This window comes from Zeugodacus cucurbitae, chromosome 5, assembly GCF_028554725.1.
Source record: "Zeugodacus cucurbitae isolate PBARC_wt_2022May chromosome 5, idZeuCucr1.2, whole genome shotgun sequence".
NCBI classification, from domain to species: Eukaryota; Metazoa; Arthropoda; class Insecta; order Diptera; family Tephritidae; genus Zeugodacus; species Zeugodacus cucurbitae.
The window spans coordinates 15,069,307-15,082,999 of NC_071670.1; the positions used below are offsets into that span (position 1 = coordinate 15,069,307).

The 13,693-nt window shown below is 35.5% G+C and overlaps 1 protein-coding gene across 1 annotated transcript; it reads right to left on the reverse strand.

Moving 5' to 3' along the window:
- Positions 1 to 393: 393 nt before the first annotated feature.
- LOC128921956 (tigger transposable element-derived protein 1-like) lies at positions 394 to 1,161 on the reverse strand. The gene has a single exon (XM_054231036.1). It carries the CDS (start codon positions 1,159 to 1,161, stop codon positions 394 to 396), a length of 768 nt encoding a protein of 255 aa, XP_054087011.1.
- Positions 1,162 to 13,693: the final 12,532 nt, after the last annotated feature.

A 13,693-nucleotide genomic window follows, 5' to 3' on the forward strand; every position in this document is an offset into this window, starting at 1 on the left:
GCTAAATTTCCGTACAGAAAACTAACGGAAATTATGCTAACAATTAACGGTACTACATACCCAGGTGGTACAGTGAAGTGTTAATAGTGATGAAGTGATGACTCAAGTCACTAGCAATATACACTGGGGCCCCGGTTTGCGTCGTTAATGGGGACCGTAGAGACGCGACGCAAAACGAAACGACGCAAATCGAAACACATTTCCTCATATACTTACTGCAAAATATTTTTAATTTGTTCCTGAGTTAAAAAAAATGCAACTTTTTAAGAGGGCATTTACATAGCATACAAAACATTTATTTTAATCTATATATATGTATATATCTATAAAAACAAACTCACATTTTTAAAGCAAAACAGCAATTTAAAAAAGAAATGCGATGAAATTAAAACCTTAGTCGTTCATAATTTCTTCGGGCTGAGTTACATTTTTGCATAAAAATGCGTCCAAAGTTTGTTGTATAAAAACTGCTTTTTTCTCCATGTAAACATTTTTGTAGCATTGTATGGCGTCGGAAAGAGATTGACTTGCCTTGGCACTACGATTTTCATTGGGATCATTGTTGCAAAAAATTTCAATCGCCTGTTCTACCAGTTCCATCGCTTTTGCAATTTGCGCAGTTGTTAGCTTTTTTGGTTCTGTTTGGATAACGGTGGGATCAGTTTCATCATCCAACGTATGTTCAGTACCAAAAGTTAATAACATTTCGTTTGTGAGCTCTTCATCCTGTAAGTTTAACAGTTCGTTGATATCCTCAATCCCCATTCCTTCAATATTATTTTCCCTAGCCAGATTAGCAATTTCTTCCCGAACAGTTGGTATATCGTTAATCGGAACATTGTTTTTAAGCAAGCACTCTGGCCATATATTTCCCCAACTTCCATTCATACAAGTCACTTTAACTTCTTTCCATGCAAAGCCAATATTTTCGACAGCCATCTTGATATTGTAATCCTTCCAAAACTGCGGTATGGTTAATGTATCTGCTTTATCAGTTGCTTCTATAAGTTGAGAAAATGTTCGCCGTAGATAGTAAGAGCCTTGATCCAACGGCTGTATGATAGTGGTGGTGTTAGGAGGCATAAAAACAACTTTTATATTTTCAGAAATATCATCTGAATATATGGGATGTCCTGGAGCATTGTCCATCAGTAACAGCATTTTAAAATCAATCTTTTGAGAGCAACAATAATCTTTCAGTTCGGGAACAGCGCAATTTTTAATCCAATCTGTAAATAGCGTGGCAGTCATCCATGCTTTCTTATTAGCATGCCAGTGAACCGGAAGATCACTTCTATTCACATTTTTAAGTGCTCTTGGATTCTCAGACTGGTAAATAAGAAATGGCTTGAATTTAAAATCCCCTTCTACGTTTCCACCTAGAAGAAGGGTAAGTCGATCTTTAGAGGCTTTATACCCAGGAGCAGATTTTTCGGCCTTGGAAATGTAGGTTTTTTTAGGCAACCGCTTTCAATACAAGCCAGTTTCATCGACATTCAAGACCTGCTTGCGAGAATATCCCCCTTCTTTGACAATAGCTTGTAGTTCAAGCTTAAATTTTTCCGCAGCAGGCTTATCAGCGCTAGCCGATTCTCCTTTTAGAGAGATATTATGCAAATTTGCCCTAGATTTAAAGCGTTGGAACCAACCGTTACTTGCTTCAAATTTTTCGGAACTTCCACTGCTTGTTGATGGAGTATCATTCTGTAGATCATGAAAGATGCTGATGGCCTTATTTTGAATAATCATTTTGCTCAGGGGCACTTTTCTTTGGTTCTCATTTTCAATCCAAACCGACAGAAGAGCTTCCATTTTAATCAACAGCGGTTTCTTACTTTGACTTGTTGTGACTGTAGCGAGGTAGCAGTTTTTGCAAATTTTGTGATTTGGTCAGCATCTCGGTTGCAAATTGTCCTTACAGTAGACGAAGCTAAGTTAATATGTTTTGCGATGTCAATGGCTTTTTCACCCGACTTAAAACGTTTTAGTATGTCTAATTTCAATTCGACACTGATTTGTTTGCGCTTTTGACTCATTTTTTCGCGTGATTAATAGCCAACTGAAACCGCAACTCCGACGGAAATTCTCTGCCGAAATTCATATTTATATGTGCAGCACTTGCATATATGCCGATAATTGGGAATCCCCTTTTTACGGAAAAATTGTTTTTTGTAACTGAATATGTATGTATATACATATGTACATTGCTGCATACGTAGGCATTCAAACGACCGAAACTGAAATTAACGACGCAAATTGAAAACATTGTACAATACATATGTATGTACTAGAGGTCTCTAGTATGTACATATGTACATATTTTGCGACGCAAATCGAAACGACGCAAATCGGGTCGACGCAAACCGGGGCCCCAGTGTATTCTAAATAATTGGTATAGCCCATTCTTTCGCAGTTTTAAATTTATAATTTTAAAAATATTTGCATATATAATTAAAGAAATTTCGTTGTAATTTTTCTTTTAGGTATACTGAATCGGATGAAACCTTAAAACATTCAAAACATTCTAACAAAAGCACACTGATCAAAGTAACATAATAAGCTTTATAAAATTTCAGCAGAACAATCAAATAAGATCCCCCCTATCGAGGCTGATAAAGATTTAAAAAAAGTGGTTTAAATCTCTAGAACTAGTTACGAATCTATGGGCTCTTGAAAAGTTCCAAGAAGATCCGACGTTTGCGAGCCAAATTCTATTCAGCGATGAGGACCATTTCAGAAACAATCAAAATTGCAGCGTCTGGGATGAAGAGCAAACTGAAGTGAGAATTTGCCATTAAATATGCCATATTCGGCATATTATAAATGCCACAGAATGTTCTTTCGAATGATAATAAATACATTTTTTTGCTAAAAAAATATTAAACCTCGGTGTGGATTACTTTTTATTTAACTATTAAATGCCAGCTGCCTTGCCCAAGCTGTTCGCCTTAATATCTAAGGGATTTGTAAGTACTCTGCTTATTGTAAACAATTAGGGAAAGTCAACCTTAGGCGATGGGATTCGGCTTTATTTCATGGACTGTAAGATCAACAATACCCTAACAGTATTTGAAAATATTTTATGATTATATTATGAAAAATTTAGAAAAGCTTCCCTTATCTACTTAAAACAGAGAGATTATTTTCCCGAGTACCATAGAAAGCAAAACTTAGCCCACAAAATCCAAATTTACCTACAAAGCAATTAATAGCTATCAGAAAGCAACTCAAAATACCTAATCAAATCAAAAATTATCGTTAATCAAAATTGTAAAGATTATGGTGCTCAGATACATAATTAATAAAAAGAAATCGCCTTACTTTGATTAAAAACCGTCTATAAACTGCCACAATATACGCAAAACAGCAATTATACACATATCAAAAATATTTCAAACATTTTGACAAGCCCCTCTAGCGGCTTTGCTGTGCAGCAACATACTAAACCGCTACAAAATGAGCCGACTGGCGAGGAATGCCACACATCCGCGTGAATATCGACTCACATGCGGCTATGAGCTGTAATCAATAACCATGCAACACCACATACAAGCATTTGACAACAACTTCTCACGCTTGCTGACATGCCGATCACTTTGTTGTTGTTCTTATTGTTGCATTATTTGAGACTTTTTAGCCTTGTTGCAGTTTTATTTGGTATTTTGATTGCCTGCTTGTAGGCATAACACACTTACACAGCGGGTTGTCCACTGGAGTTGTGCGCGTTGTTGTTTGTTTATTTTTTATGTATTTTTCGTTCACTTTTTCTACACATTCGCACATTTGCCAAATGTCAATCAACGCATGAGAAGGGCACTAATAATTAGCAAAACGTTAAATAAATGCTGGCTGCCAAAGCGATAGAAGGTACTGACCGGTGGAAACGGTGGCAAATGAAAAAATAAATAAATAAAAACAAATAAGGAAAGACTAAGTTCGGGTGCAACCGAACATTTTATACACTCGCAATTTATTGATGTAATTATATAAAAATAACACAATTCGACCCATATATTCGGCATAAAGTTCAATAGAATAACGAAAATCATCATATGGGGACTGAGGTAATTCCTAAACTGATTTCACTCGTTTTCACCACCAAGATACAATAAATCGAAGACTATACGCTTACTTAATTTTATATTACTTATAATTAGGTATATGGGATCTGGAGGAAGTTATGACCCGATTTTAACCATTTTTGGTACAGAGACAAACTGTTATAAGAAAAAAAATCTGAGGGAATGAATTACATTAAAATATCTGAGAGATTTACCTATATTTTCGGTGAAAAATTACTCTTAAGCACTGAGTTCTTCATGTTCGATATCAGGAGCCTTGAAAAGTCATGGTCTGATGTTGTCAATTTTTCCACAAGTGATGCCACAGCTCAAAAACAGTATTTGTGTAAAGTTTTATTAGTTTTTTTATTATTAGTTAGTTCATCGGTTCCAAATGTATATATTATAAAGTGAACGAATCAAATGGAATTCAAAATTGAGTTATATTGGAAGTAGGGGTGGTTGTGAACCGATTTCGCCCATATTTCTGCCGTGTCAAGCCGTGCCGTGCCGTGTCAAGGTATCAAGAAAACGTTATATACCGAATTTCATTGAAATCGGTCGAGTAGTTCCTGAGATATGGTTTTTGACCCATAAGTGGGCGACGCCCATTTCCCATTTTGTAAAAAAATCTGAGTGCAGCTTCCATTTGCCATTTCTTATGTAAAATTGAGTGTTTCTAACGTTTTTCTTTAGTGAGTTAACGCACTTTTAGTCATTTTCAACTTAACTTTTGTATGGGAGGTGGGCGTTGTTATTATCCAATTTCTTTCTTTTTGGACTGTATAAGGAAATGGCTAAAAGAAACGACTGCAGAAAGTTTGGTTTATATAGCTTTATTGGGCGGGGTCACGCCCACTTAAATAAAAATACATCTAAATGTGCCCCTCCCTAACTTTATTAATGGCTTAGTTATGACACTTTACAGGTTTTCGTTTTTCGCCATTTTGTGGGCGTATCAATAGTCCGCCCATTGGTTCGCCCATTTTCAATACCAACCTCCTCTGAGTGCCAAGGAGTATGTGTTCCAAGTTTCATTAATATATCTCAATTTTTACTCAAGTTATCGCTTGCACGGACAGACGGACGGACAAACATCCGGATTTCAACTCCACTCGTCATCCTGATCATTTATATATATATAACCCCATATCTAACTCTTTTATTTCTTGGTGACACTAACAACCGTTATGTGAACAAAACTATAATACTCTCTTAGCAACTTTTGTTGCGAGAGTATAATAAAATAAATTAAATTAAATTAAATAATAATATATAATAAAAGCAACAATAACAATCGAAGACGAAATGCGCAAGCTATAGTCTGATCAAATTCGTCGCTTAAGTCTTTCGTGTGCTGAGGTGTGAGACTTCGTCTGATTAGTATTTCATTTTAAGCATTAAAGAAATGACATGAGCTTGAAAAACAAATTGCATTGACTGCAGAATTCTGTAAGAAAGAAGCAGAAAAAAACGAATCAACAGCAATGTCTTCGATAAATCTTTCTCTGTGTGCATTTACGCCTATTTGAATTCATTTAAGCAACTTTTTACTCACCAACATCTTTCTTTAACACTACTACGATTATGATTATTTTTTTATTGCAATTTCAATTCATTCTTCAATAATTAAACGTTGTCTTCAGCTGTCTGTTCACCTGTGGATTTGCATTTGCAACGAATTTGGTCGCAGCAGACAGCCAACTAAACAGCATTTACAGCCAAGCATGCCTTTCCCAACCATTTCACTCACAGGCAGCCACTTAAATAATACTCATAATCGAATTCTGACACTTTGCTGTCGTTCTTATGTGATTTGCTTTAACTGGTTTCTTCAATGCGCTTATTATTTGCCATCGCTTCGTGTCGTAAGCTTGAGATTTGTGTAGTTTCATGTGAAATTGATCAAGTTCAACGGTTGCTTTGACGAGTTAAGCATTTAATATAAAGTGTCTATCAACACAGGATGATAGCGTGGGGACATATGAAGATTTAGGGTACATGTTTACAAGGTGTGGACAATTTTTTAGTATTAAAAATAATAAAGATTCCACTGTAAGCGGCAAGATTACAAAACGTTTTACATGAAATAGGTTACAAATTAGGGTGGTCCTTATATGTGTAAAACAATTTTTTTTTTGGAATTTTTGTCTGGGCACCATCTCAATTGCTTTTCTATGCTAAGAAACACTCTCAGTATTTTTATTTAATTTTTAAAATATTATTTAGAGGTCGCTACCAATGTTTTAACTTTAATTTAAAACAATAAAATCACTATATTAATCACTAACTTTTATTTATTGAAATAAGAGTATGTTTTAATACTGAAATTGTGTAAAATCAGGATAGAAGTGTTGATTTTTTTGAATCAGGATATTTCTGTCTGTAGTCTTTTACCAACAAAAGCAAATACTGCTTTTGCTCTTCATCGTTTGTTATCAATTTATTATATTCCACCATTAAGGCAACACCACGCTCAGCAATATCATTCACTACCCGCAAAGAATGGACGATTGCTTTTGCAGCCTTAAAATCAGAATAATCTTTCCAAGTTTTAACGTCTTTACTCAAAAACTGTGATGAGATGCCCAGTATATGAAAAAAACGTAAAGAGTTGCTAGTCACAAAATATTATATGCTTTTTTCAATGATGTGTTCGACATCAATGCTTTTTCTTTTTGGACAATTCGCTACCATCTTTTTCTTATCTTGAGCTGATAGTTCGTCGTCGAAAAATGCAAAAGACACCAACTCTTCTGATAAGTACCATAAATGGCCCAGTATTTTTTCATAGTAATTTTGGCTATTACTGGGTTTATATTTTTAAAGGAGTCAAGGTCTTTTAATAATTGTAAGTCATTTCTTGGTGCTAAATATCCGATAGCAGCTTGAAACCAGTATTTTACATATATCATGATAGTAAAAATACATATATCTTTGATTGCTTTTTCTTCTTTCTTTGAAAGCTTAAACTGATGTCGAAAAAGGAAAATTTTCAAGCAGTACATGGCTTTAGCCATCCACCTAGCGCGATGAAGGCCAGCAGGCCTCCTAAATGATACTCCTTTTTCAGGAACTCCTCCCAAGTAAATGATCGTAAGATTCAGCAACTCTTTATAGCCATCTCGAGGTTGATATATTTGGAGTTGGTTTTGTGCAAAAGAAATCCTGTCTTCAGCAATATTTTCTATGATCTTGAAGGACGTGGTATCATGAATTACTGTTTTATAATCATTTTGGTCAATTTTTTCCCAATTTTTTTAAACCTTTTAAAATTGACCTTGATCAAAGGCAGCTTGTAACATAATTTCCCCTACATGGTGGCGTCAGGCCAGCCAAAGTATATCTTTCTTCATTTTCTGTTCCAGAAGAACCCAAGCTCCATTTATCAGACCGGTGTTTACAGCTGTAGTGTCAACATTTAAACATTTTATTTTATCGCTTAAACCCCATGAAGTTATTGATTCGTAAACGGCTGATGCACAAGCTTTCCCTGTTCCACAATTCAATTTTGGAACCGCTAAAAGCTGATCTACTCCAAGTCCCGACACTAAAATTGGTAGACAATCTAAAGTTTCGTGACCACTTATGTCTTCAATTAACTTGCCATCCAATGAATCGTTAATGGCACAACAGGTTAAAACTCGTTTTTAAGAGATTGTGCAATTGCTTTTCGATTTTTTAAACGATTTCGATGTATTGAAGATCCATTAACATTAAACTCTGACGGGTGACATCCAGCACTTTTCAATGTAGATGCTATAACCACAGCAGCTTTTCTGTCACTTAATTTTGTGACATCAAGGCTAGCAGCTAAGTGGCTATTTATTACTTCTTTTCGAGCTCGTTTTTTTGGCGGTTGCAATTTTGAAGGTCCTAATGAAACTTCGAAATCAGATGCACTAGTTTCTTCGCTGGTAGTTGAGGAAGAAAGTACACATTTTTCTGTCAAAGCTGAAATACATCTGTTTTCTCTTTCACGTAACTTTTTGAGGCGTTCTTCTTTCTTTTTCAGTTCCTCATTTTTTCTCAAACTTTTTTTGTCTATTGAACCCATTAAACCAGGGCGATCTTTCTGTCGTTGTGCTAATAAAAACTGCTTATCGTCTTCTACAGTCAAAATATTTAAAGCTTCAGAATGAGCAATATCAAACAAATCTTCTAATTTTTGTTGCCAATCTCGCTCTTTTTTCTCTATTGCTTTCGAACGTTTTTTCTTGTTCTCTTTATTTTTTTTTAGATTCTTCCACTCTATGAAGTATTTTTCTATTTTACTGATAACATGTTTTTTCAATCTTGTTGGTATACTAGCTTTTTCCCACAAATTCATGACTTCACCAGCAGCCACAGTAGCAGAATCTCGATCGGTTCTTTTTTCTTCACTTTTGTAGTAAAAAATAAACGTAAGACCTCACCAATAGAAGGTATTTTCGATTGATTTAGATTTGGTATTGACTGACCGATTAACCAAACGGTGGTTTTATTTCTCGTTAATAAACTACCGCTAAATAACTACCGCCACTACTTGTTGACGCCATAACAAGTTGAAACAGAACGTATGGTTTGGAAAAGGAAAAGCACGTGTGTTCTGTATATTTACTAAATTCGAACTGAGAGTACTGAAAAAGAAAGGTTAAAAGGTTTGAAAGTTTCAAATGAAATGCAATGTATATTTGTTTTTGAATTTTTGCATGACAAAAAGAATTTATGTAATCAGTATATAAGAAAAAATCACCTCACGTATATGGCTCAAAATTCAGTACACACAAGAATCAAAGGAATCAACTTAATATTCGTAAACATAAATGAACACAAGATAATTATTTTTTGTGCTAATCCCATAAAATACGAAATTCAAAATGCCAATTATGATTTCATCATATTAGTTGCAATAAACAAACACATTACACTTGAGAATACGCGATATTACTAAAAGCCAATGTTGTAGTCCTTATGGAAGTAAACAAAGCATTTTTAGGTTAGGAATTTCAGGAATGCCAACCATGTAAAAATAATGGCGAAAAATTTAAAATGCGTTACAAAAAAATCTGAAACTAATTATATACATAACTTCAGAGTTATAATGTCTATAAAACTGCTTTTTTCAAAGTTCAACTTAAGGTAGCGACCTCTAAAACTATTCAAAAAATAAATTTTAAAAATTCTTATTTCTTATTTTAGGGTAGAGAATCATATTACGGGGTGCCCGGTTAAGTTTTAAAAAGTCGAAAAATAAGGACCACCCTATTACAAATATTTATTTAACATATATTTTATGTAATTGTCGCATTCAATATATAACTACAAAAGGCCAACAATAAATTTAGTTATATCAACAAGTAAATAAACAAGAATTTTGTGTATCTAACATTTTATTACCCACCTCATGACAAACTTCCGTTTATAAGTGTTTGATAAGTCCAATGAATAGTTGCTTAAATAAACCTTCTATAGAACAAACTAAATTGTGAAGATAACAATTACTTCAAGTATTGCTTCCAAAAAATCTATGCATATGTATGTAAATATTGTTGTACAGTTTATCTAGCACTGACACTGCAACATATTTATCAAAACCCACCTGTTTACAGTTCTATATAATGACGACTACAACTCATAAGCATGTTTAAATTTGTTTGCTATTTGATTAAAGAATAATTAAGAATTTGAAAAGTGGAAAGTAATCAACATTTCTTATCGCGATTCTTCAAATGTTTATACAGTGATTTGTAAATATTTGTTAATGTGTTCGAGAAGCGCGCGCATGCTCGGTTCCTTACGCTGACGGCTGTCAAAATTACAGCATTATAGTTTTAATTGTAATTATAATAGTAATTGTAATTGTAATTGTAATTGTAATTAATTATTTAGTTATTTAATTTAATTTTATTTTATTTTATTTTATTCTTTTTTTATTTAATTTAATTTTATTCATTCCCGTATCTCCACTTTCATGTGAACCACTCGAATTGTGGCAGCAATCAGTTTATAATTGCCGATGAACATAACAACGAAGTCACTACGAACCGATCGAATAGGCGTGCGAAGGCAGCAGTGCACAAGCAACTGGTAATTATTGTCAACAGACCCTCAAGAAAATGGTTACTAGATAGCAAAAAGAACATGTTATTCTTCCAGGAAACAGTGTAAGCAAGCAAAAAACAATGAAGTCAACAACAACAGCAACTACAACAAACAAGTCAATGCATTGTGACAAATCAAATGAAGGGCCGACACTCCGTCAGGCATGCGCGAAGATTTGTCATAATTGATAAGTGACCAATGCACAAATGTGTCAGCCAGACGCTTAGTCGCTACGTTGCTGGTAAAGAAGTGACACGCTAGTGACTACAAGTGTTGCTCACCCCTACTTTATGAAGTTTACTTACTGAAAGTAATTATGACCATTGTTGTTATTGTTTTTGTGTTGGTTGTTTGGAGACTGGCAATCAGTCAATGCAACCGAAGACATCAAAAGCTTGTAATTACTGGTAATAGTTGCACTTGTAGCTGTGCCTTTTCTTCTAGAGCAGTCTCTAAAATGGACAGTGTGAATCATGGCTGTCAGTTCATAGAGTAGAACACACATTCGCATAGTAATTATAATTATTTATCGTAGTGTAAGTTTGCGTTAAAGTGAAATATACACAAATAAACATTTGAAGTACTAAGAATGCGCGCATGTGCAACCATTTCGATTGGTTCGGCGTAACGTGAGAACCGATTGACAATGGGCTCCACTTCGCTGGTGAAGCTAAACACTAAAAATACATAACTGGGAATTTTGAGCTTGGATATAGTGCAATTAATGCTTGAAGACACGCAGTTTGTGGGCAGTGGATTTAAGTGGATCCATTTTTTAGTTAGTAGGGTGATTATGTAGGCCAGGTTAGACCAGTAGCTCTGGTCATCTTGCGTACTCTCTACCAAATAAAGATGCACCCAGCATATTTGACCTTAGATTTATGAGATTAATTCTGAAGAACACTTTAATTAAAGCGGTACTATAAAACTGAATTTTTATACGACCTTTACAATCCTCCTCTAAAATCGGCGGATGTGTCAAGCTTTAGAGGGTATATTGAGATTTTGAAAGGATCATGAAATCATATGACGGGTCTCCCGATAAGTGACCGTCATTAAAATTATTATATCAACTTATGCTTTTAAGAACTAAGGCATTGCGTTTTTTATAGCGAATTAACTGTGTTTTTAAAGGAACCTTGAGGCAGCCGTAGCCATACCTCCAGCTGCTGATGACAACCAAAAATTTTTGCAGAAGACAACAGTATGCTCGAAATATCTAGAGTGTGAATAAACTACACATGAATCCACAATTTATTTTGATTTCGCCAAACCAAATGAAGATTATTGCAGCAACTCTGAAATAAAAACACTAAAAACGACTGTTATCGGTTCTTTTAGTGACAATAATTACAGTATTTTAGGCAAGTTAACTAACAAAAAGATATCCATATTGTAATTTAAAAAAGAACCGGCGATGTGTTCGAAAGATGTTTACGTACCGGAAGCCAGCAGTTCATCTTACGCTTAATTTTTTAACAATTTTGGCACAATAGACGAAAGGTCACGGTGTAAACCTTTCCTTATATCTTCAGTTTATTAAATAAAGTTCTCTTGATCATAGGCAGAACACTGAGATATCTTATCAGCCTATATACCGTATATGATTTTCGTTTTTCTATTGGACTTTATACCGAATATAAAAAAACGCTATAACCGCTATAATCTCTTTCGGGAATACGAACAGTTTGTCGAACATTGTACGAACAAATGATTCGATTTCGAAAATCATTTGGATTGCATACTTTTAGGTCTTGTGTGACCTAATGTTTCGACTACTAAAGCATTTTTGGATGACATAATTTTACCGAAAATATCGTTTCGTGGAAGTTTCAACTTTGCCGAACTGAATAAACCGTTATACCGATGCTTTACCGAAGTCAGTGTGCTGAATGCTTGTTCGAAATTCCGCATATTGAATCAAAGCTAATTAAAAATTGGAAAAATAAATAATTTAGTTCATTGCCACTACTGAAATGTTTGTAAAATCTGTTTCTGTCAAATTTTCCCAGCCAGCTGAATAGCAATCTGATGATATACAAAACTACAAATGCGAAGCGATCGAATGCGATTTAAAAAATCACTGACAATCATTAACAACATCAACGCCATTAAGTATTAACCACTCAAAACAACAATAACAATAGCAACAACAACTAAAGTTGACGACATTTTTCGCATTACATCGACAGCGTTGAATCGTTGAACGGCTAAAAGCGATAATTATCGCTGCGTTTGCAGCAGAAACAGCAGCACAATTCTCGCAGGACAATTTCCACGCAAAGTGTCGCTGATCGTGTTCGCTGACAGCAAAAGCAACATATTGCAACAGCTGCTGTTGCTGCCGTGTACTTGTTGGCTATTGTCACGGCTGTGTTGCCAATGCAATTTCAATAATTTTATCTGCCAGTTGATGTGTTGCTGTGATTGCCGATTGGCGGCAAACGATGGCGGTGACAGATCAAAGCACGAACATGAATCGGTTGCGCCAACAATAAATATTTGTGGCGGTAAAGATCAGAGATGTAGTTGCTGGCCTTGCTGATGGAGGCGCTGCTGGGCGTGCTGCTCCAGATGTTCAAAACGCTTTGGTCGTATTGCCGCGCTATGGCCACGTCTGGTGTCCAATTACCCGCCCTGCATGCCGCGCGTGCTACAAATTAATGCGCCGCTCGCTTATCGCTTTCAATGCGGCAATTAAAGTGGCTATTTTGCAGCGTTAGCTGTTGTTGTTCACTTATTACAACCTGTTCGACGCGGTATTGATTTGTTCACCGGACTGGTGCGCCAAACCAATCAGCGTAATTGTCGCGGCCCAACGGCAGCTCTCTCACTCTCTCCTTTGGGCATTTGTAATCTTTTTGCTTTTTTGGAATTTCGTTGCAACAGGTTCACTTGGCGCGTTTGCATCAAGCGAAAGTTATGCGCTTAATTTTTTGTCAATCTGTTGAAATTCTCACATTGACTTTCTCAAGCATATTGTGACCGCGGGAAGGAAGTATCGCTATAGAAAGACATATTAAAAAATAAGATCCATGAGAAACGTTTCTTAAAGTAAAGACGTTGAAACCTAAGAATTTAGTTTGGGAAGATATCTGTGACTCAGTGTACATGGAGTCAAGGTCTTTTCGAAAGTACAGTACTTATCAGCAGTAGTAATTGTTCTAGGAAACTGATCCTAAAAGGAAGTTTAACCAGAGAACGTATAATAACTAGTACATTTACGTTCTCTGGTCTAACATGTTATCGTAATCGTATATTCCATAGCTGGTTGTGCTCCACATCCATTCAATGAACAATCGTTTCTCCTTAACTGGCATAGGCAACGCTTACGCCGTAATAACCGAGTTTACAACAGCGCGCAACTCATTCTTCCTTCTCTTTGGCGCTAATTGGTAATCCCAATTCATCCAGGTCCTTCTTCACCTAGGTATTTCCAACGGAGGAAGACCTCCACCTCTTACTCGGCTTCCACCAGCGAGTATTGCATTGAACACTTTGAAAGCTGGAGCGCTATCGTCCATTCGAACAACATGACCTAGCCAGCG

Bases quoted from the DNA above. Each gene is read 5' to 3' on its own strand.
- LOC128921956 (XM_054231036.1), bottom strand. From the start codon at position 1,161: ATGCTGTTACTGATGGACAATGCTCCAGGACATCCCATATATTCAGAT.